This window comes from Pelecanus crispus, chromosome 6, assembly GCF_030463565.1.
Source record: "Pelecanus crispus isolate bPelCri1 chromosome 6, bPelCri1.pri, whole genome shotgun sequence".
Classification (NCBI taxonomy): Eukaryota; Metazoa; Chordata; class Aves; order Pelecaniformes; family Pelecanidae; genus Pelecanus; species Pelecanus crispus.
Genome location: NC_134648.1, coordinates 35,395,362 through 35,419,663, shown reverse-complemented (window position 1 = coordinate 35,419,663; position 24,302 = coordinate 35,395,362). Strand labels below are relative to the sequence as shown.

The window sequence follows — 24,302 nt, the reverse complement described above, 5'->3', positions numbered from 1 at the left end:
AGTGCTCTCTCTTTGGTGAAATAAATCTGTGGTGAAAAAATGCACCTGCCCGGTGCTCCTAGGCAATGGGAGGTAGCTGAGCTGTTCTGCTGCCCAAAGACATGAATGAAGTTCACTCAGTCCTACTAGTTATACTCAGCTGTCATACTTCGGAAGAAGAGAATTTAAAAAAATGCATCTGATGGATCTTGAGAAGGGAAAACTGTCTTCCTTGACAGCATCACTTATACTCATACAGCACTCCTCTGGGAAGCAAAAGGTTAGGGGCACAGCCCCAGCTATCGGAAACAGTGACCCACATTTTTCTTATGACGCATACATGAACTTTTAGTTTGAAAACTTGCTCACGGAGTGGAAACTGCTGAGCTGGTGGCTGGTTTGTGAGCCAGCGAGCTGTGGTGGGGGAGGCTGTTGGGAGTGCAGTCTTTGCGTGGTGGGACTGGACTGCAGGGCTCTGGGAGCTTTCTGAAAATGAAATCTGGGTGAAAACTCAATCATCGAATATGTGGAGAAAAATGTCAGACGTCTTTTACTAAACAAACTCAAAAACAGTAGCTCCCAAAATCTGCCTGATCAGACTTATGGTTTAGTCAGGCCAAAAAACAGCTACAGCCCAAGTGGTGTTATTGCTGACAGCAAACGTTCAAACATTACTTGATTTGAAAATCAAGTTTTGTGTCCTTTATCTTCACCTTCTGGGTTTTTAATTTCTAGGCATCTACCTTTTTCTCTTCTGCAACTGTGAAGGCAAAAAAATTATCCTTTCAAAGGAAAAGCTGTGAGTTCTCCTAACAACATAACGCAGGAGCTGCATCTTTACGAGATGATCTTATGAGACTCTCAGCAGAACTGTGAGCACTGTATTTGCAGAGTCAGATGATGGCTGCCCTTTGCATTGGATGGGGATTGACAGAGTAATGGATTTTAAAAATCGTTGCTGGTCATTGCAGTCATTGACTTTATTTTGCCACAGTTATGCACTTGCAGAATGAAATGAGTGGCTGTGTGAGGGACCGTGGGGCTTTGTGCATGGGAAGAACAGAGTGAGCAGTGGGTTTGGCCATATCTGTCCTGAGTGTTGTTTCAGGACTGTCAGATGTGTGCATTTTTGTGATGCCCACTTAAGTGGCTCTGCTCTTCCTTATATGCCCAGCTCTGTCTTGGTTGACAGTGATTAAATGGCAGAGCGGAGAGGCTGTTGAGGAGGCCTCTATTAGTAATGTGATTGAAGTCTGGAATGACAGAGGCCTGCATAGCATAACACAGGGGTTTTTCATATTTGACAGGCATATACGAGCCCATTTCATGATTCTTCATTGGTATGCACCATCCTTGATTAAATTTGCTATTGAGGAGGTGAATTTAATGCCTTTGCCAATGGAGACCAAAGCAGGAGCAGAGCGTGGCTCTGAGGGTCTTGTCAGTTCAAATTGATTGCTGAGTCCTGGAATTGGAGCAATGCAGTAACTGAAAAATTAATCAATTAAAATGGAATATCATTTGGCTCCTAAACAAAATGCCAACGGCCTGATATTCTCAAATCTTCACTGACAAATATATGATGAGTTTTTCTACTATTAGAAGACAATGTTGCATGCCGGAGGGCTGAATGCGCAACAGAGAACGTATCCGAGTGAACAAGGTCTTGTGCAGAAGGACTCATTGTTGTAATAAATCATGGATGCATATGAACCATCACTATTGTCACTACAGAAAAAGTACCAGTACAATCCCTGGGGCTAGATCTCATGGCTTTGAACCTCCGAAATACAAGTCCGCATTGTGAGCTGAAGGTCATTCTTGAACTTCTGTAAGAAACCAGGTCATGATTCAACAGTGGCATGAGGAGTTATATTAAGTCACTCTGTTAAATGCCAGTTTGGTTGCTGGTTTACAGGCAAGCTGCATTTTCATATTGGGCCTGGCTAACTCCCAGCCAACGGGTCCTGCCAAGAGCCTTTCACTGTGATGTTCAAAAGCTAATGTGAGGAAGAGCTGTGTGGAGCATTGTGGTAAGTTACCTGACTCGTCAAGGTTGCATCCTACCCAGGTGTTACTTCCTGGGAAGAGAAGCTCTGCGCAGGCTCTGGGGTTGTGGGCTGGCCTCGAGGAACAGCATGGTACCCCAGCTGGCACAAAGGCAGGAGTGTGGCTCTCTGAGGCCAGTCTGCCACCCGGCTCGGTCTGCGGGATGTGCCATGCTTCCCACCTGCGTGATGCAGCTATCTGTAAGAGGCTGTAACAGGATCTGTCTGGCAATTAACATGGGGAGAGAGGGGAGACTTAGCGTGGAATCAGATAATATTCAAAATCATGACACTCTGAGCAATACCCACTAACAAAAATATGTTAGGGAAAAATCTTTCCTTGCTGGAAGATGGGGAGGAATTCCCACCTCCTGCTGTGCGGCTGGGTTTGTCCCTGGTGGGGGTGTGAAATGTTCCCTTGTCTTCCTGGCTCAGCTGCGCATGTGCACAGTAGATCTGCAGAGTGTGAACGTTGGCTAGTTGCAAACCCACACTGTTTTATTCTTAATTTTCTAATCTCTGTTTAAAGCTCTAACTCTTGAGAATGAATTATTAAAAAGGTACTTCAACTTCCTTTCTCTAGCCTTAGCCAAAAACCCTTACAGCGTGATCTTGAAGGCAAAGAAAATGAGCCCCAAGCTTGATATGATTAAACGTTTTAATGCTTTGGGTGAGCAGTGCGTGCTCCTCAGTGCTAGCTGACCTCTGCTCATCGCTTAGGTAACTAGTTCACTGCTGACTACGTTAGCAGCTTATGAGGTCGGAAGTTGCTTTCTCCTCTGCCAAAATATCTGTGGCAGCATCTGTTGCTCTAGACAGTTGTGATTCACTGGGAGGAAAAGGCTGAATGTAGGTCACTTGAGTTCAAAGGGAATAGATTAGTACATCAGCAGAGGAGGCACATACACACGTTGTGGCTGTGCAGACGGCGTAGGTGGGGGAGTGGGCATGGAAAGACACAATTTATGTGACTAATATGTTTAATGAAGACCTAGACCACCCGCATTTGAACTGTCTTACTGGCTTCATAGGTGCTACCAGGTAATCATGAGGGCATCATCTGTCTTGATAGAGAATGCTGTGTCAATCTGTCTTGATACAGATGCCATAAATCAGGGTTCAGGTAATGTCTAAATGGCCACTGAGCATCTAACACTTAGAAGACAGATAACAAAACATTGTGCCTTTTTCTTCTTTTTTTTAATAATTCAAAATCACTTGGAAACCAGGGACATTCCTTACGTATTTAAATGTCTATAAAGACTGGGATATTTTTCCAGAAGAAAAAGTCCAGCTTCCTAGAGTGCCTTTTTTTTTTCTCTGAAGGACCTCAAACCACACTTTTGCAAACTGTGTACGTATAACTTCAGCAGAGCAGTATTCCTATATACAGTAAGTAATCTAGATGGGTTTTGCTAAGGAGGTTTGCTATGTGATACTAAACAGATGTCTGAATGCAGACAGCTTCATGTCCATGTGACTGTCATTTCTGTACAAAACCTTCATTCCCAGAGGCACTGTGTCCCCAGCTACCCATTGGGATCTCTTTCTGACAATGCTGCTGTTTTGGTGGGGGGTACCAGCATGAACTGCCTAGTCCCTTAGGTATTCAAAGAGTGTGCTGTCATGCCTGTCTTCTCCCTGACACCAGATGTTGTTATGGATATTTACAGAGAGAGAGAGGTATGCTTGGAAAACAAGTGTTGTTTCAGGGAAAAACAGACCTCACACTCTTCTCTCATGCTGGTAATCAGTAATTTTGAAGAACATCCCCTCACTATTTTTCAGGGTTTTCTCCACATTGTTTTTCTCCTGGAGAGAAATATAAAAGCATAAAGGGTTCTATCAGCAAAAATGACAGTGTTCATGTCACAACAAAATTTGCCGTATAGGGAAAAAAATGGTTTTACTCCAGGTAATGAGATGAAGATCAAATGAACATAGAGGCCAGATGTGTGTGAGTCTGGACATGTGGGTGTTTATACAAATTCAGTGTATGTGAATGTCATAAATATATTAAAAGCAAAAATTGTAATATAATTTTTCAATTTTGCATAATGGACATCTGTGTGCATTAGACTTCAAACTGAGGGAAGAAATAGGCCTTGGCAACTGCTTCATCTCATCTGGGGTCTGGTTTTCCACGGTTCTGAGCAGGCTCATTTCCTCAGAGCTGTTTGGAAGGGAGTGCCCTCAGGCATCTATTTTTGAAGCCCTTTTGGCTTCCACTGCTTTGCTTTATTCAACACTCCTAAAAACAAAAGACTAAAAGGATGCCCCAGGGCATCATGTCCCCTCCCTCCTGTTATGAGCAATGTCTTCCTGCCTCTGGGCAGCTGAACCAGAAAACTTTGCAGAATCCAGCCCTTGCTAACTGCTCAGGGTCTATTCAGGATTACGTAGCTGGGTCAGAGATGGACATGCTTTATAAAGTCATCTCCTGCTATATGTTATATCTGTATATGCTGTATCTGTCTTGGCCAGCAATAGAGCATGATAGCTGATAGTATTGTGCACCTGTCACATGTGAAGTTGTATAATAAATTCCAGCTTCTCAGGTTACCGTTCTACAGTGAATATACGTCAGGACTGTATTCAGAGGGGAATCCAAGTAGGCATGATTACGCATGGATTGCCAATCTACATGAGGGCGGAGAGGGGTTCGTTCATGCTGAAGCCAGTCACTACATGTGGAAGTGACTTGTTTACATGCAGTATGATGCTGAGCTCATACAACCAGCATGGCAGCGAGTACCCCGCACTCTTTAGGGCTGCTGTCTGCAAAATGAATAAGACTGATGTGTGCTGTAATGCTGGCGCTTCTGCACTGTGTGTTACTTTTGGCTGTCCTCCACTTGTCAACCCGTGCTGCTTTGCATACCTTTGGGACCTGAGCAAAGTGATCCAGATGTGCTTCCTGGAAGCATCCCTCCCTTCTGTAGGCAAGGACATGCAGGATCAGGATGAAATATCACAAGAAGGATGTTTCTCTACAGAGTCACTAAAGAGATGGCTAAGTAGGATCATTAGGCACAGGCCGCATGGCTGCCTCCAAGGCAAGATTGTGAGTTCTTAGAGATGAAAGCAAGGAGTTGGGACCATGGTAGGACAGACACCACCTTTCCATGTGCTGAGAAGTTGCATGAGGGTAGTGGTGTGTGAAGCTATCAGAGAACCACCACTCATGGTAGACAGAGGTAGTAACTTAATTGCTCTTGGGGGTTTTTTGCTGCTCCCCCTGTAAACTTCCCCTGCACTGTTTTCCTCTCTTGTGTTGCCTACTTTCTTCCCCAAAACTGCCCAAAAGACGAGCTTGTCAAAATGTGGCAAGTCTGCTTGAAAGGTAGTGGCCAAGCCTTGTCTATAACACAATGTTGTGACCTGTAAGTCAGCAACATACTGTTTCTAAATTCTTCACACTAACAACCCATGTCTGCTTGTGACAGACATCATAGGAAGGTGTGATGTTCACCTCACCCAGGCTGTAGGCAATAACATGGAAAACACTGTGCCATCTTCTATGTCTCTTGGAGGAGGCTCTGAAAGTAGCATCCAAAAATTGATGTGTGTGGGGAGAACATTGCTGTGGAAACCAAGCACAGAAAAATAATTGCTTCTCCTTTCTTGCCTTATACAGGATTTCCACCTTTTCAGGCCAGATGCTTGAGGACACTTTCCTTGTCAACAGCTCAATGTCTGGCAAAACTATGAGGGAAGAAGAGAAGAACAAAATAGAAAATGCTTTGTGGAATCCCGTGACTGCCTAGCCATGAGGCAGGGACAGGGATAAAGGGTTTCTCAGGGCTAAAACAGAAGAGAGCAGAGATGTAGACTTGCAGAACTGGCAGAGGATTGCTTCTGCATGCACAGAAGGCAATAAATGCCAGGAGTCAGTGGAAAAGAGTAGGGAGGTGGAGAGGCACCTTGGGCAATCAGCAGTGCTGGAAAGCAAGCTCCAGCAGACTTTCCCTGCTTCTCACTCCCGCCATCCCTTGGTGACTACAGCTCTGTCACAGGGCCTGGAGAAACACTGTGAGCTGGCAAACATGGTCCCTTCTCAGAAGGCACTGAAAATAGCCTCTGCTGGGGGCCCACCACTGGTCTCTCCAGCCCAATTTGGAACTGTCAGCAGGCCTCAAGATTGTCCGGTGCTGATGGCAGTAGAAAATGTCTTGTGACCAATTAGCTGGTGTGGGAGCTGATCAATTCAAGTTGCTTTACTGCTTCCATTGTTACTCCAGTTTGTGCAAGCTACAAACAAAACATTCAAATCGGTCTCTGAGCTCTTCTGTCAGCACTTGCACTTCTCGAAGAACAGAGATGGTTCTATTTAACTGTGGTAATTTTTATTGACATTTCATAACAGAAGTTCCATAAGAGCATGGTTCCTAAACCACATTTTAAATGCTTTACACAGTTAAACAAAGCATGAATAAAATAGGCCCTGTGCTGTGAGGCACAGCCTCTTCTCTTAAAGTATTTTGAGCAATTTTTCAGAGAAGCATACGGACTATTTCATGAGACATAACGAGAGCCATGTGCACACTGGGATTCCTAAATCCAGTGGGAAATGCAACACACCCTCTAAAAAAAATGCTCTTGGCAACAGACATTCGAGAGATGATATCTTGCAGGTTCAGCCCATCAAGAGTAGCTTGCTCCCTGGGCAAGTAGGAGCTCCTGGGAATTTCTTGGGATTTGCTGCAGCTCTCAGTCCTGCCCTGTCTGTGCTCTGTGCCATCCATAGCCCATCCACGTGCCACCATATGGGTTACGGAGCTGAGCAGCACCTGTCTCTGTAGCATCCCCAAGCACTGCTGTGCTCCCCAGCATCTGAGTGCTGCTGGTGGTGCTGTGCTGGCCTGTCCTCTCTGGGACTCGTCTTCAGGTCACTGGGACAGAGTATGGAGCAAGTAGAGTGAGCCCATGGAGAAAAATTTCACACTGTGCGGGCCCCAGCAGCTCCAGCGTGGTTTACAGAGGTGACTTGGCCTTAGCCTTTGGTCTGAGGGAAGAGGGTTTGCTCAGCCAGCGAGGTTGTATCTCATCCCAATGGGTTGAATCTGGCATTAAACCAGTTCAGAGGGGAAGCTGCTGCTGAGTGGAGTTGGATCTGCAGGGCTGGTGGGAGGGAGGTGCTGGCAGGGTTGGGGATCATGGCAGTGGCAGTATGCGAGGCTGCGGCAGCGGGATAAATCAAAGAGGGGCCTTGAGAGGGAGGAAGGTTTGGTGAGGTTGTTACTTCCTGGCTTGCTTTGTGTCCATATTCATCAGTTAGACCTTCCTGGTCAGTTAGTTCTTCCAGGGAAGGACACTTACAGGGGATGGTTTGTGGTTCATGCTTGTCTGTCCTGGGATTTGACAGAGCTGACACAATGATGGAAATGAGCTTAAAACAAAAGAGAAGCATGGCAGCCCCCTGCTCCATTTGTTGTACTAGTGCTGAACACTAGTAAGATAGATATGCAAAAGCTGCAAAGTATACATCCTGTCATATAAAACTGCTGTTGGACTAACTTCACAGTAACTGTAAAATGATCAACTGCACTTACCTTTGGGAGTTCTGCGTACCTTACTCTAGGTAAGTGACGATTCCTCGTGACCCCTGGAGTATGGTTATCCTTTTTGAATTTGGCCAAGCCTGCTGTTAGGAAAAAATATCTTGGGACCCTGAAGTCCCCAGCTGCTCTGATTTTAGTGGCTGTTTGCACGATGTTGGAGGTGGCATGCCAGTGTCTGGTGGCAGATTGACAATGCACGGAGGTGAGTGGCACTGTCTGTATTACAGTCTTGCTATTTTACGAGTGATCAGGCCTAGAGGAATATCACCATGCTAGTCGAGAAATGAGCCTCTCAAGTTTCCGTAGATGTGCATGGCGTTAATTCCTTTCCCTTAATCCCTTGCTTACAAAGTTAATTTCACTACTTAAATAGTTTCTGGTCTCTTGAACCATGTCAAAACACAAATAAGAACTTGCTTTCAACAGCAGAAGAGAAACTCAGTCCATTCTGTCACTGAAAGGGAAAAGCATATGTGAAAATGAGAAATGGTGAAATGAGATTAGAAGGTTTACAGTATTTCCTGAAATTTTTGGTATGTGAATTGTGTTGGAGGTCTCAGCAATGTTTGGGATAAACCTTAATTTGTGCAAACTACTTTGCTAATCCCTAGTCTAGACACTCACATTTCCAGTGCCTATTCATCTTTATTTCTGCTTTCATCTAGCAAATTTTTTTGATCTGTCACAGAGCATCAGTCAGAAGGAACTGGGCTCTTCTGCTCTCATAACTTCCACTTGTTACAGTGTCAAGCATGGGGATACAGTGTGTGTAGCTACACAGAGATCTTACAGGTATGAACTGTCCTGTTGATGTGGTAGAAGTCTTAACTCTGCACTCAGCTGTACATACTGTGCCTTTAATATACCCAAAGCTCATTATGTGCTTATATTGACTTCTTCCTGAAGTGAGAGGTGTTAAGGGAGAGGAAAGAGGGGGTGGATGTGAGTCCATCCTCCTCAGAGGGTTTGGCAGGGGACTAACTACTATTTCATAGAGAATCTGTGCTGCTCCTGTCAAGTAAGTTTTCAATTAACAGTGAAAAATGTCCTGTAGTCAAACATTTATATTCTAGGAAAAGCATCTGATAAAGCAAGTCAGTCTTTAAAGATAAGCTTTATATTCACTTTGCCAGACTTGTTCATAGGTGTCTGGGCTCCACTCAGGATGATGATTGCTCTCTTCTCTTTTTTGGGCTTTGCTGTTGTACGCTTTGTAATGAGCTGTAATATCTAGGGCTTTTCTGAGGAGCTGCTACCTTGCTGTTTCTTCTATGTTTTGTATTAGTGCAGACCTGATGAACTGTAGAGGTCTATGGGGCCTTATTGAATTATATTTATTGTTTTCAGACTTCTTTTTTCCCATTTGTTGAGATAATTTTGAATTCTAATCCTGTTCCCCAATACGTCTGACACTTTTGCTGGATTTCCTATGGATTTGATAAAAGTACTCTGTCTCAATATCCAAGGTGCTTATGGAAATAATGAATAGCGCTGGATCCAGAGCAACCCCCTAGGACCTGCTCTTACCATAGCCCCTCTGCTCTGGCAGTGAACGGCTGGTAATTCTGCTCTGACAGTGGCTTTCCAACCAGTTTCACCCATTCTGTATTAGTTTCATCTAGACTATTACTTCTCTAGCTTGCTAATGACAACGTCTTACCAGCCCCTATCAAAAACCTTGCCAAAGTCATGATGTATCTGTCTACTGCTTCTCCACACCCTTAAGACTGATTACTCCATCACAGGAGAAAACTAGGTTGGCCTAACGTGATGTGGTCTTGACAAATCTCAGTTGGCTCCTATTTATTACCTTGTTGTCTTCTTCACAGATCAGTTGTTTGATTACTTGTTGATTACCTGTTGATTAGCTGTCCACCTGGAAGCTGAAGCTAGGCCCGCTGAGCTATCATCCCCCAAATCCTTCCTTTTCCCTATTTGAAGAGAGTGTGAAGAGATACTGGCTGAGGTGAAAATGACAAATGTTCTTAACTGATAACTAATTCCCAGTGCTCTTTTACCACTTTTTAAATTTGATGGGTAAGTAGTGTGAGAACCATAGTATCTAGAAGAATTACCCCTAATTCCAATTACCCCTGATTCAAGCTGCATCAGGGGAGGTTTAGATTGGATGTTTGGAAAAATTTCTTCACAGAAAGAGTAGTCAAGCATTGGAACAGGCTGCCCAGAGAGGTGGTGGAGTCACCATCCCTGGAGGTGTTCAAAAAGCGGGTAGACGTGGCACTTTGGGACATGGTTTAGCGGGCATGGTGGTGTTGGGTTGATGGTTGGACTGATGATCTTAGAGGTCCTTTCCAACCTTAATGACTCCTAGTTTTTACTTTCATTAAAAAATAATCCAGCCACCAAGCCAGGAAACATGAAGTTATTACTCTACCCTTAACTGGTTTAGTGGTGGACTTGGTAGTGTTAGGTTAATGGGTTGTACTGGATAATCTTAAAGGTCTTTTCCAACCTAAAAGATTCTATGATTCTATAATAGTACAAGTTTAAATGTGTCATGGCCCTGAGGGCACTTAATGGGCCTTTCTGTCCCTGCCCACTCCCCAGGGCTCCCCCCCCCACCATGGCCCAGGACCCCATTTTGCCCCCCCGGGGCTCCCTCCACCCTGCCCAATGCCCAGGACCCCAGGGGCTGTCAGCCCCTGCTCCAGCGATGCCGCAGCAGGGCCGGTTTCCGGCTCCCTGCAGCCCTGCCCTGCCCGGCCATGGGCCCTGCCAAGGTGGGCCCACGGCCCGGCCCGGCCCCAGAGAGGTGCCCGATGCCTGGGGCTGGGGCTGCCCCGGTGCCCCCCGGCTGTCCTGCCCCAGGCTGGAGGGTGCGACGGGCCCTGGCTGCCAGGCCCTGCCCTGAGCCCCACCATGGGGAGCCCCCGGCCCTTGCAGTGCCCTGACAAAATGGCTCCTGAAGATTTATTGCTGCTTCCAGCTTTTTGCACAACGTTCATGGCAGTATATAAACCAAAACCAGCTGCTGTTTTTCTAGGGCTTGGGGAGACAGAGATAAGTAGTAAAGGGCAAGTGAATGACTGCAAAATATTTAAAGGCGCATGATAAGCCGGGCTTTTGCTACAAATCAGTGTTGTTTTCTAGGGCAAGAGGAAAAAGAGAAATGGAAGCTAAGTTTGACAAAACACCTATTATGAATTAAAGGAGGAAAACATTTCAGTTTCTAGAGGTGCTAAAGTAATTCTTTTCCTCCTCGTACTGAAAAAATAATTTCAAGGGAGAGTCTAGGCAGCAGGCTGTGAAACCAGCCATGCAGGTAACTGGGCCATGGCCCTAACCCAGCGATGAGGGGCGGCAGGGGGACGATGGCATCCCTCGCAACGGGGCGGCAGGGCAGGGCGCTCGCTGCCTGGAGGGGTGGAATGGACGCAGACTTATCTGCCAAAATGTGCCTATGCCAGTCCTGCACTAGGGTAAATCCATATGCAGCGGCTTGGTTGTGCAGTGGCTGAATAAATTTCTTTGTGTTGAAAATAGCGGCGCCTTTTTTTTTTTTTTTTTTTTTTTTTTTTCCCTGTGAAAAGACATTCCCCGCGTTCTTGTATGGTAAGAAATGGAAATCTGAGCATCGGGCTAACCTTGGCTGTATTAGGCATAATTTTATGGGCCTTCTTTGATTTTTTCCTCACTATATTCATCTTCTCTCCAAATCAAATAGTCCTAACCTTTAATTTCTCTTCATCCTTCAGTAGCTTCCTTCCAGGGACCAGTTTGACAAAACTTGCACTCTGGCCATGGCTGCTGAGCTGTCATTGATTTCGTGTAGCAGCATTCACCATAGTTTCAGTTTTCTCAGTCCTGTTCGTGGTGCACTCGATTTGCTATATTTCCCGTCTCGGCAGACTGAGTGCGGTATTTCACTGAGCTGTCCACAGGGACGCTCAGATCTGTATCCTGAGTGGTCACAGCTCGTTTGAAATCCATCAACGTGCATGAGTAGTTCAATTTGTTTCTTCTAATGTTCATTATCTTGCACTTGTCTATGCTGAATTTCATTTGCCATCATCTTACCCAACTGTCTGGTTCTCTTAGGGCTGTCTGCACTGCAGGGTAACCCTTCTCGGAGAAAGGTACAGAGACATTTGTTCTTCTAAGCTCTTTCCTGCTTCAGGAATTTGCCATGATGCCGTGTCTCTTGTTTCCCAACCCATTTAGATGTCTTACCCAAAATGCTGTGTGATACTGGGGGCCAGTCCATGGTCTCTTGCCCTCTAAAGCTTCTAAAAGGAGCCTTATAGCAGAGGGAGAAATGTGATCAAGCCTAGTATTAGAGGGTATCCAAACTATTTTACACAGAAGGATCTCAAGATCTGGGGATTGTCCAGCACTTTGGATGAGATGTGGTGGTGCCAGAATCTGCCTTTTCCAGCAGTTTTAGGGAGCTCCAGTATTCCTTTGTACAAGGCTGGGAGCATTTTATAGCTTCTTCATGATTTGGTCTATCAAACAGCTACCACAGACAATTTGTTGAACTACTTTTATTGTATAAACAATCCTGATTGCTTTATAAGCTGATACTTTACAGTTTCTAGGTTGTTTCCAACCAAAATCTCGTATCTAAGAGTTCAGCATGGGCTAGAACTTGTGCCTGTCCTCCCTGCCAGTGGCCCTAGTGAATGGTCTTCAGGTGCTGGCATTGCACTGACTGGCCTATGAAAGCTAGAGGAAAATCAGGAGAGAAGAGGGATGGCCCAGGTGTTTTAGCTCTTGAGTGGGACTGGGGACAGTCACATTCAGCTTCCAACTTTATCATGGACTTCTGTGAGACTGGGCAAAGCTGGGCAAGGCACAGCGGGGAACCTGTTAAATCAGCTGGCTCTGTGTTTGTACATGATAGCGATTGCCGAAAGGCTGAAATGTTTTTTTCCTCAAAATACTGTGTTTCAGCCACATTGGCTGGAGGCTGCTTTCAAACCCGCATTGCCTGGAAGGGTTTCCAAATGCCTGCAGTCTTGCTTATTGTGTGTAACAAGAGTGAAAGGGAATTTGGCTCTGCCTGTGGTATCAGGAACAGCAGCTTTCATCCCAAGCTCAGTTGGTAAGGATAGCGAGGCCTGCAATTTTCCTTGGCGAGGGCAATTATAACACCCTATCTGTGAGGGTTTCCTGCTTTCCTTTCCAAGCTCTTGCCTGTCCTGCCTTCCCCCATACCTGAGCCACTTCCAGATGTGTGGCAAATAACCTGCCTTAGTGTACGTGTGTCTGAACTTATTACTTGTGTCTAAACATGAGTCAGGTGCTCTCCCTGATGCTCTGGTGCTTGTCTCTGCTCTAGGTGACAAGGGCTCCCCAAGGAGAGAAGAACAGCCGGAGGGGTTTTGATGAAAAGGCTTACTTGTCCTCAAAGCTGCTGAAGGCTGGAGAAGACCCCTACCGCCAGCATGCTTTTAATCAGCTAGAGAGTGACAAACTCAGCAGCGATCGGCCCATTCGGGACACCAGGCACTACAGGTACTGTGCAGCCCTTGCTCCAAGCTATGGCTGCTGCTTGTTGTGGGGAGTCCACTGCCCTCCTGTGTTGTTCTGTAATGTTGACAAAGGATGGTTTGGGTTTTTCTTCACCAGCATCAGTCCATTACTTCACTGTATTTCATGGTTAATCTGGAAAGGTCTCAAATGTGCAGAGACCCTTGACTAATTTGCCCCCAGCTTGTTGCTTTTCTAGCATCTCTTCTCCCAGGTACAAGCATCATCTTGTTGTTTCAGGACAGCCCCTCCACTGCAGCTCAGATAGTTCTTCTGACAGTTGTTTTTTGCACAACTCCCCTCACACTCATGGCTTCTCTCAGTGACCCTCTGTCCTGGCTGCAAGGTACGCCATTGTTGCAGCCTGGCTTTACTGTGGTGTTCCTTGCCTGCTGTGCCCTGGCTGTCTGAAGATGGTTTGATGCCTTCTTTCCAGCCTGAGTGTTACGGTTTGGATGCAGGCTGTGGGGATGGGGATGAAACTGACGTGAATACAGTGAATATTTCATGGCTTGCAAAGTGCTCATCGCTCTGTCCTTGTTTCACTGGGAGTAATTTATTCTGCTGACTAAACTCATCTTTAAATTGCTAATAGTGCTCAGGTAACTATTTTGTAGTTTCTGGAGTATAAAAAGATAATGTTGTACCTTGAAAACTGTAGGTTTGATAGTGATAAGATAGTGTAAAACAGCCTACTTCAGTGGAGAAAAAATACAAGCGAACTAACATGTCTGAAATGCTTGTCTACCTGGGCTGGAACCTAGACCCTACCTAGGGTTGCAAAGCAACACTTCACAGCTGCTGGGAATGGAAAATGAGGCATTCAACTTGTCTGAAACTGTGAAAGCGATATCAGGAGACAGGATGTCAGGACACATGGAGCTTTGTGACCCTGCCAGCACTGACAGCCATCAGGGTGCTTTGTGAATACAAGCAGTTGGGACTTTGGTTGTGAGATGAAAGTCTTGTGCTCCTGTTCCCTGGCATAGTACTTGGGATTGGCTTCCTAGTGACTCAGAGGCAGAGGAGCCATGTCCTGTGTTACTGACAAGTCTCCCTGCCATGCAGAATTGCTGTTTTCTGTTAATCTGCTGCCATATTCTGGCCTACAAACAGCTCACTTCAAAGGTGAATTATTGTTTATTTTGATCTGTGGTAGTATGCAGAGGATGCTTTTTGTGAAAAGCCTCATCTGTGCACTTCAGTCTGAAGAGCAACATATATGTGATTCCCTGGAAATGTATGGCCATTTCAGCCCCAGCTTTGCAAGGATTCCCTTCAGCAATGGGGAGTCCAAAGCAGTGTATAATCAGAGCAGATAAACCTATTTCCATATTCCATCCATTTGCAGAGGTGGCAGTTTAGGAATGAGGGAGCTGGTTTTGAGTACCTTGTCTTGTAGCATTAGTGGCATGGTTGCTGGGACAGCAACTTAGGATGAGGACTTATTTCAGCTGGTACAAGTTAGATGTGGTTTGAGAAAAGCCCATCCTTGTGTCACAAATGGACCTGGCTCTCTTTTTAAGGAGTGGGGAGTCAATAGGTCACTAAAATATCACTTTTTCTTCAGGCACTCAAGCAGAGCTTGGGCATACTTGACTCCACATCCTACAAGCTCCTTCTGACCTAGAATGTAGTCTGGTTTTTTGATCCAAAGCAAAGAGAGAGCCAACTTTCAAGCAGAAACTTTGTCCTTGTCCTCTGTGATGCTGTAATAATGCTGAGATCTTGGGAGGACTTCCCCAAATGATGCATACACCAATCTCTGCTGCTTTTCCACCTCCTGATGCCTTAATACATTTTATATGTATTATATGGAGTTATTTTGAAACAATAATGAATGTGGTATGTCTCCTGTCTGGTCTCAGGTTTTCCACTTTAGTCTTTATCAAGGTTTCTTTATATGTTTGAAAATTGCTGTAAGAAGCTGCTGTCCCCTTAATAAAATATTGCAATGAAAAAGTCATAAAGCAGTAGGATTGAATGTGATGATAAAAACAGTAACAGTTTAGTAATAGCCATAAAAAAATAGTAAGTAGATGTGGAAGTACAAGTAGTGGCTATAAGAACTGAACTGTATTCCCTCCCAGGATGGATTCAGTCTATGCATGGCCTTGAGTTGTTAAAAACACTAGGCCACAATTTCAGGTGTGAGCTCTTCATTGGGCAGGGAATTAGTGCAGATTGACTGCTGTTTGACGGTTTCTGGAAGTTGAGAAGGCGGACAGGATACTTTGGAGGAACAGATCAGCCCAAATCTGCCATTCCTAGTATCTGTCAGAATTGGATCCAGGATTCATATCTGAGAATTGTTCTCCTCCAAGAATCCTTATTCTCCACAGGGTATGGGCAGCCCTGGTGCAAGCTGATCCTGACTTAATCCTTGGTTCTGAGTATGAGAATGAATGTATGTACCTAGCATTACAGAGCCAGATAAGAACATGGGAGGAATTGCTTTCCATTGCCAGCTGAGGTATTAGTGTTGAACCTCAGCAACTCCCTGATGCAGATCACAGCACTAGCTAGTGTTTCCCTTTCTGTAAAGTCCAGTGTCCAAAGAATTTGAAGTGCTTTATACAGCGATGCCTAGGTGTACCAGCTCCATGCATTTTTAGCATGTGCATGTCCTGTGTATGAATAAACAAGATTTTACTTGAATCACAGTTGAATCCAGGGACTAGTGTCCACGGTGTTGAACCTTAGTTCCCCATGAAATCCACATGCCCTCCTCAGCATGCAGCATTGTGAGTTTAGGTATCACAGCCTCAAAACTTTGCCTTTGAACAGGCACAGTTCTTTTGAAGCTCTGCCAACCTTGATGCAGGGACTGCTGAGGCTTCCCTTGCTGCAGCTCAACTGTACTGTTTCTGGTTTTAGCATATTCTCTTCTCCTTTAGAAATTCTAGGTACATTGCTGCAGTGGCTGCTGCTGGGTGATGTTTGGCTTACAATTCTGTTCTCCCGTGTTGCAGGTGCACTTCTGTACGCTATGACACAGACTTGCCAGCTACCAGCCTCATCATCACCTTCCACAACGAGGCACGTTCCACCCTGCTCCGCACGGTGAAGAGGTGAGTTCAGCAAAGGGTGCTGGGCCCAAACGATGGCGCCTGGGTAGGCACTGGTGGAGGGTTAGGCATTTTCCAGCAGTTAGACAAGCAGGGTGGCTGCAGTCCCCCAAGTGCTTGCGATCTGCTCTCGAGCTGGCCCACTAGGATAGGTCAGAGGCTTGGATTGGCAGCGTGGGCATATTTTCAAAGACAGAACATATCTGCAGTTAGCTGCTATGTAGACTCCATGGGGGGAATCATTAGCAGTAGCAAAGGGGCTGCTGGGCACGTGTCCACAGGTGGGAACAGTCTGTATGAGCTTGGTTTGGAAGAGTGAGGGGGGACCAAAGGGCACACTGTGGGCTGCTAGATGCAACTGAGCAAAGGGGCTTGGGAGGGACTGTGTTTCATAAACGGGAATAAGCAGCCAGCCCCCTGCTATAGCATGTGTTACAGGAGCTGGAGCTGGCTCAGTGAGGGCAGGGGGCACAGCTCACAAGTCTTTCAAGCAGAAGGTGATGAACTCAAAGTCTCATGGAGACTGAGCCCTTGCGGTCTGAGCAGGTGCTCAGAGTCACTTGCTGGTAAACAGTTCCTGAACCTGATGGCCCACCAGATCCTTCATGGGGCTTTGTGCACAGACCCTGCTGAACCTGCAGGACACTTGCTGTCTTGTACCAGTGTCTCCTCATATCTGAGTATCATCAGCAGTGGTCAAATCTAACCAGGTAAATAGGTGGCATAGGGCCTGTCAGCATCCCCAAGTAGACGGGAGTGTGCAATTATCTGTACCACAAAGCAATGTTCCAGCTGCTCCTTCCCTTCCCCATCACCCCCGCAGAACCCAGGGAGGCTCTTTTCCTTTTAGTTTTTACACAAAAAATGCCCTCTGCCCTCTCTGACTTATCGTTTCTCAAAAGGGTCTCTGAAACCTGCAAGCAGGTCCAGGAACAGCCTGTGGAGGCTGAAGGAAGTGTGACTTGTCCGGGTAGAAGGTTGAGCTGATGGTATCACTAACAGGAATGCATTACTCATCCTCACTGCTTCTTCCCCTGTCAGATCGTGTGGGCTTAGAGAAATGTACTTTGTGAATAAATAACTGGCTTTTTCAAGTTGGCCTCATGGCTAGAAGGCTGTGTTTCTGTCTGCCAGGTTTGGTGCTACTGTGGTTCCAGAGACCTGTATATATTGCATTAACACATTTTGCCTTTCTACCTCTATCATTTCCTTTTCATTTGAACCATAAAATGAGTTCTGCAGAGCCACTGTTCGGAAAATGAGCAGATTTGTTTGGAACCATGGTGCTGCTAGGGCAACGGGAGGGGATTTCTGCCAATTACATCACAGGTCAGACAGTAAATGGTTAGGTGCTCAGAAACCATGGTAGTAGGATCCTTAAGAAAATCTCAAGGCAGCCAATCACATAGCCAGATGCCATGATAGTTAAAATGAAGAGAAGATGACATTCAGAGCAGCAGTAATGCATAGAGAGAGAAATTGATATCCAGAGGTGATGTGTACTAATGAGCAGATGAGCGTTGCCGATGCATTAGCAGGCCAGGCTTGCTCAGACAAGGTCAGCTAGAGTAGGTTGCTCAGGGCTGTGCCTGGTCAGTTTTTAGTATCTCCAAGGATGGAGACTCTGCAGCCTCTCTGAGTATTCTCTTCTCAAGGCTAAACAACCCCAGCTCTTTCAACCTCATCTCTTATGTCTGATGCTCCAGTCCCTTAATTATCTTAGTGGTCCTTCACTGGACGTGCTTCAGCATGTCCCTCTTTTTCTTGTCCCGGGAAGCCCAGAACTGGACACAGCACTCAAGATGTGGTATTACCAGTCTCTCAGATGTGGTGGTCTCCTGCAACCCTGCGCCCCCAGCAAAGACCTTGAAAAATGGATGACCCATCTGTTCATATTGGCCCCTGCAATCCTGCTGCCACTGAAGGAGTGCTGTTGTGAGGGACCGGCTGGACTCTGCTGTGAATGGTGCAGCAGATGGCATTTCCTCCCAGACCTCTGGCTACAGCTACACCATTGTCAGATGGTTTACAGCCAGTGCATGTGATTGATTTACTCCTTGCTTACATCAAATGTCAGAAGTGTCCATTATTTATCCCTGTCTGACGAGGGATCCCAAAGGCTGAATTCTTCTTGGGCTCTACAGTATTTTCAGTGTCACACAACCAAACATTGGCTAGTAGCCTTGCCTTTGAGGCATGGGAGGTTTGACAACCGTACACAGAGGTGAAGGCTCAGGTCATGGCTGCACTTAGAATAGGCGTGGGACTGAGTTCCACTTGCAGGTTGACACTGATGTTACAGAAGAAGTTGAAGATTTCACAGTGCTCTTCGAGGCCTCTTCTGTAACCTGGGAATCCTGTCTTTCAGCAAAACACATCTGAATATGCCAGGCTGAGTTACTGCTGTGAGTATAATTGTCGCTCAATTCACATGCACAGTCAGTGCACCAAATACTATGTAATTACTTTGCAGCACTTTGAGATGTCAAGTATCAAAGGCACAGGACTGTTCTGTTCTGTTTGGTTTATGACCTGGCTGTGAGTCTTCAGAGGACCACAGCGGTATTAAGCAACAGGAGGCATAAAATTGCACTGCCTGCTTAGCTGCTGACCAGTCAGGCTTGCAGCCTGTCATTATTTCTATATCCATAAGAGCTTTCTTAAGCCAGGTAGAGCAGGATTATTTAGATGATTAGAATTAACCATTTGAGATGCACCTGGTGAAAGTTAAATATGATTCCACTGTTATTATGGGCCTTTTCCCAAATTTAGTTATCATACTTACACTATGGGGATGCTATAGAAAAGTGGGGGTGGAAGACGACAACTGATGGAAATGAGCAGCACTAAGAGCAAAATTTTCTATGGCTGAAAAATTTTTTAGAGGCCCAATCTTTAGAGGTGAATAGAATATGTACTACCAGTTGAAGTTTTCATACCTGAGGTCTTTGCAAGCCTGGCTGGTGAGTGCCTGAATTTGGGAACTCAAAAATCAGCTGTAAAACTTCAGGAAATTCTAGGAAGAAATATATGAAAAGGGTACTGGGATTGAACTAATCTTAAATTAAAACTAGAGGGAGCCTAAATGCACTCCCCTGAGCCAGATAGTGTGTTACTGTGTTATTCTGACAACTCTGCAAGGTAACTCAGCTGAGTGGCAATGCTGGTACCAACAGGTCTTGGGAAGTGACCCAGGGATGAGATTCCTGCATTATGGTTTATTTCAGGGTGATCTAAATGTGGCAACTGTAGGGGCCAGATCCTGATCTGCAGACCCTTCTTGCTAACCACACCTGCATGTGTGCACACATGGACTTGCACGAGCGCCTCTGGCAGCTCAGCAGCTGCCAAGCTCTCCCTGCTGCCCCTGGGATCTCTGCTGCTGGGTGGAAGCAACAGGGGTGATGTGCTGTTGTTGCCACTTGAGGATGGGACAAATGTTTGTGTATGAGGGGGAGAGGGGGAAATAGAGGAGTGACTGTGGGGAGAAATAACTTCTTCCCTCCAGCACCCTGTCACTTGTCCCTCCTGGTCCCCGGAGGCAGCATGGGCTGCATGCCTGCTTGCTGCTGTGGGCTCCAGCCATTTTGCTCCTCTGCCCTAGGTAAAGGCAACAGGCAGCTTGGACCTGCTGCCTAGCCTGCAAGCTGCCAGAGGGACCAGGCCAGTGCACCAATAGGCCATGCTGCCCCAAATCCTACTGGTCCCATGCAGGGAGTCCTTCAGACAAATTTTGTTCATTTGTTTTCAGTGTAGAGGGAGACAGCTGGTTAAAAATATCCAGCAAGAGACTGAGAAGGGGAGCAGGGGAAAAAAAATGGGAAATGGGCTATCCACCGGAACCTGTGAACATGCCAGTTCAATTGGCTCGTTGCAGGCATCCTTAGTCCTGCAGGAGACGTGTGTCAGTCAAGAGCTCTTGCCTGCGTGATATCTCTTCCTTGGCAGGACATAGCTGTCACTCTCAAACCAGTTACTTGTTTGGCATCCTGTTCTCCTTCAGAAATAACTGTCACTCAAAAGGCATTTTGCGTGATTGATGTGTATGCCTGATTAGTCATTAAGCGATACCATCACTTCTGCTGCAGTGACCATTCTTGCAGAAGGGAAAATCAACTGCTCTGTTGTCTGGTCCCTTTCTTTCTCTTTATTTCTGTTTTCAGTCAGTATTGCAGGTCCTGCTTGGTTTTGGTGGAAATGTAAAGGTGAATAGTCAGGCTTTTAGTCAATGAACTTGAACAGCTGTCTGGTTTGGTGCCTCTGCAGACAGCCTATATAAATTCTGATTAAAAGGATGCTGTTGTAATGCTAGAGCATTTGCTACAGCAACTCACTACAATGACAACTGAAATAATGTCAAAAGAGGAGGTTATTTTAGAGCAAAGGAAAAAAAAGAGATGCTCCTCTGCTAACATCTGGAATAAACAAGACTGTCTGTGAGCTGATGAGGGATGGACAGATCAGCAGAGGAGAGAAATTCATTGGCAATGCTGATGTGGTGTCATATGACAGAGTGACAGAGTAAGGACACTGATACGGAAAGAAGGAGGCTGTGAGAAAAGACAAAGGAGGTAAGGAATCCACGAGATGAGGGGGGAACACTCCGTGTTTCTGCTGTAAAAGGCAATTGTCATTTGGAATCCTAATAATAAATTTTGTGCCTAAAAGTAATCGATCGTCATGCCAGTCTCTGCACCTCATTGCAGGGAAATACTAGCATAACTGTGTTCCTTTAAAAAGACAGACAAGACAAAGTGCAAAGAAGATTAAGTACCTTTCCCAAGGATCCACAGCAAATTATTGCAGAGCTGAGAGCAGAACTGGGCATTGAACAATGAACTGTGAACTCCTCAAGGTGTGTTTTCTCTCTACTGGGGAATCAGTGGGCAGGTGAGGAAGAGGGAACAAAGTGTTTGCTTTTTTTTCCCAGTTATGTTGAGTTGGAAGACCTGAAACTTGTGGAGAAAATGTGAGCATTGCTAATAGTCAGGCTAGTGGGAGAAGGTGTAGAATACCATTTTACAGCCATTATACTGCAGGATGCAGCCTGTCTGGATTGGTTGTTTTGCATTGAGTTTGCACAGACAAGAATTTCAGCGCAGGACAACCTTGTCTGTAAAATATGCAGATGATGGCTATGCTGGGAGAAGCTGCACTTATAAATACAAAGAGGAACATCGCCCACCTCCCACCCCACCATGCTAGAAGATCCAGAGAGGTATGAGCCAAGAGAAGCAAATGAGATTCAGCTTTGAAAAATGCAAGCTCGGTCATCTAGGGACATATAAGCTCAAAATACAAATACTCTCAGAGACATACGAAGCAGCATAAATCTGAAATAGAGTAGGATGTGGTATTAAGCAGCAGAGCAGTCAGGATTTTGCTGTGTGAGACAGCAGAAGACTCTCCCAAGCTGAGGAAACTTTGGCTCTGTATGCAAAGCCATCAGTGATGCTACTTAGCAAGATGGTAATTTATTTCTCTACAACTCCATTCCTGGGAGTATGGGATTACTCTTGTTGTCTGTTTCCTGTATAAAACAAAAAAGCCAAAAAAAAAAAAAAAAAAGAAAAAAACCCAACAATCTTCCTGCAGAATTGCTCAAAATCAGAAGAGCAGGTGCCACTGAAATGAGACGGGTTGCTAGAACCAAGAGGACAGTTTACCTCTGTTTTTTAATATTAAAGTTTTAAAGTTTGCATAGCTGTTATCATCACTGGGGTGAATAAAAGCAACTGAGCAATCTTATTGAAGGCAGTGAGGACCTGCCTGTGCATAGAGGCATTGGAGAAGGAGGCTTGAAGGGGAAATATGCTGTGTGGTTGTAGTAGAGCCAGGGGAGGGACTTGAAGAAAGTAATGGAAAATTAGTTCAAGTGTCTTAAACAAATGAGAGGGACAAAGAGGTCAGAATCAGACTGCTCTGACACGAGGGTACCAGAGCGCATCAACCTCTGCGGAAGGCAGAAGCCTTTATCCCCCCTCCTTGTGTGTGAAAGCTCCTGTGTCCTGCAGATGCAAACCCACTGCAGTCCTGAGGGTATTGTGAGGTATGGTGCGACCAGCCCAAGGAAAGGGGGGTGCTCGCAGTGAGTGTGGGGGCTGGTTTGAAAGACAGACAAGTAACAAGCAAAAGAGGGAAAAAAAACCCCAAATCCAGATTATTGCCAAAGAAAATCACCTTCCTCCCAAAGAACAGAATTGGTGAGAAAGCCCCAGCACGCCTCATTTGTGGCATTGAGACAGAGCTGCTTGCTGGGGAAAGTGGCAGCTCTCTTTCCGCTCCCTGGCAGTGATGAGCTTTGCCCAGAGCCTGGCAGATGGGAACAGCCTCCAGGCTGCCTTGGGGCAGGTGATGCTCTCCTCTTTGCCTCTCTGTTTAGAGGCATGCCACAGCACCCTTTGCTAGCTGCCCCCAGGCAAGTCCTGCAGTCAGCTTCCTGGCTGTAGGTCCTTGTAAGGTCCAGCTGAGATGCCATAGCTCTCTGGGGTATTCCTGCTTGCAGTTTGGCTCCTGCCAATGAACCCTGGTACAAGGGCAAGGTTACCTCTTCCACATTACTGGAGTTTGGTATTCCTGCTGTAATGCATAGCAAAGCAGATTTGTGTCAGTCGTACCATTGTCGTTATTATGGCAGCTCACAAAGTTTGTCTTTTTCCTCCCTGGGTCCTTGCAGCGTCCTTAACCGCACCCCTCCCAGCCTCATCCAGGAGATCATTTTGGTAGATGACTTCAGCTCAGATCGTAAGTATGGACCTATTTCCCTTGCACTTTTTTCTTCCCTTCTGTTTTCCCTCTTTATATTTGTTCTGTTCAGTCCCCCTCCCTCACAGAGATTCTCTCTTGTCTGTATGGAAGAGAAAAACAAAAGAAAGGAAGTTTTTCTGTGTTTAGTTTATGTCCATGCATGGCAGAGGCCAGAGCTTCTTCCTCTTTTTTTCTTTCCATTGAGTCTTCACTTCCTGTCAGCTTGGCAGTTTTGGCCAGAGATCTCTGTCTAGTTTCATTATGCACCATTTTGTGAGCTGTTTAGCACAGATATGTATGTAGCAATGGTGTACATGAGCAGAGTGGGTAATTACAAACCAAGAGAGAGCAAGAGGATGCAATGGAGCCTACAGAAAATTTCTGCCTGGGGTCCTGTGGGTAGACTGGGGCGAGACTGTCTGCCTGCCTCCATGTGTCTGGGATCCCAGGTGTCCTTGTGGGAGGCCGTGGAAGGGTTATTGCTTTGGGCAGCACCATACCTTCTGCAGCTTGGCACAGGGAGGGAGTGTGTTCTGCATGAATCCCACCAGACCTGCAGACTGGAGGCTATGGACTCTTTCCATCTGTATAGTTGCTCTTGCTCCTGGCTGTTGTGTAGTAGTGGTGAGGTTGTGGGGCAGAAGACTTGATTGCTTCTCCCATGATGTACTCTAGATTCAAGGACAATCTAGTTGTGTGCCACTTATAATAATTGATAATTAGTCCTTCAGAACGCTTTACAGATAGCTGAGAATGCCCACCTTGGCCTGCTGAGGTAAGGAAGCATTGCTCTTTTGCTTTTGCAGCTAAATGCTTATGTAGCTATGGCCAAAAAAAATTTTAAAGGTGGATGCTGAGATTAGGGATTTAACTTTCTGAGGGCCTTAGAGTGTGATTTGGATAAGGACTGAGCTGTGCCCAGCTGCTGGAGTTGGGCGTTTCCGAGCACCTCCAACAAACAGTCCTAAATGTCCCGTTTTTGGCATCTAGAAATTCAGTTCTCAGTGGCCAAAGTGTACCAGATCAACACTGATGGATGTCTGGGACCTGTACTGCACAAGGGCTCAGCCAGAAACTCCCATTTAGGCTCCTAGGTAAATGGAAAGATTTTTAAAAAGCTCCATCCTATGACAGCTCTCGTTTTTCTCACCGGCAGCTAGATATTTGCAGTACAGCTACTCCCCTGAGGCACCTGCATGGAGGCACTTTAGCACATGTTTGAGGTCTGATGCATTGCTTTAATATCCACCTTGGTTTCTCCAAAGATACAGAGAATTTGTAAGCTCTGGCAAGTAGTTACAGTCAGAGTGATGTACTCCACTCCCGGAGAGTGAATGACTTGATAAGGATTCTTGTACTTACCTGAAGTTGTGACTTGGCAAAGATGAGTGTTGCCTTCTCTTGTA

At 45.8% G+C, this 24,302-nt stretch overlaps 1 protein-coding gene across 1 annotated transcript in view; it reads left to right on the top strand.

The window, feature by feature from the left end:
* GALNT16 (polypeptide N-acetylgalactosaminyltransferase 16) overlaps nucleotides 1–24,302 on the top strand; it is a 73,391-nt gene that overhangs the window by 24,829 nt on the left and 24,260 nt on the right. Inside the window, exons 4-6 of the mRNA XM_075712241.1 lie at nucleotides 12,929–13,066; nucleotides 16,054–16,152; nucleotides 22,826–22,893. Coding sequence (XP_075568356.1) covers nucleotides 12,929–13,066; nucleotides 16,054–16,152; nucleotides 22,826–22,893 — 305 coding nt within the window. The remainder of the gene's footprint in view (nucleotides 1–12,928; nucleotides 13,067–16,053; nucleotides 16,153–22,825; nucleotides 22,894–24,302) is intronic.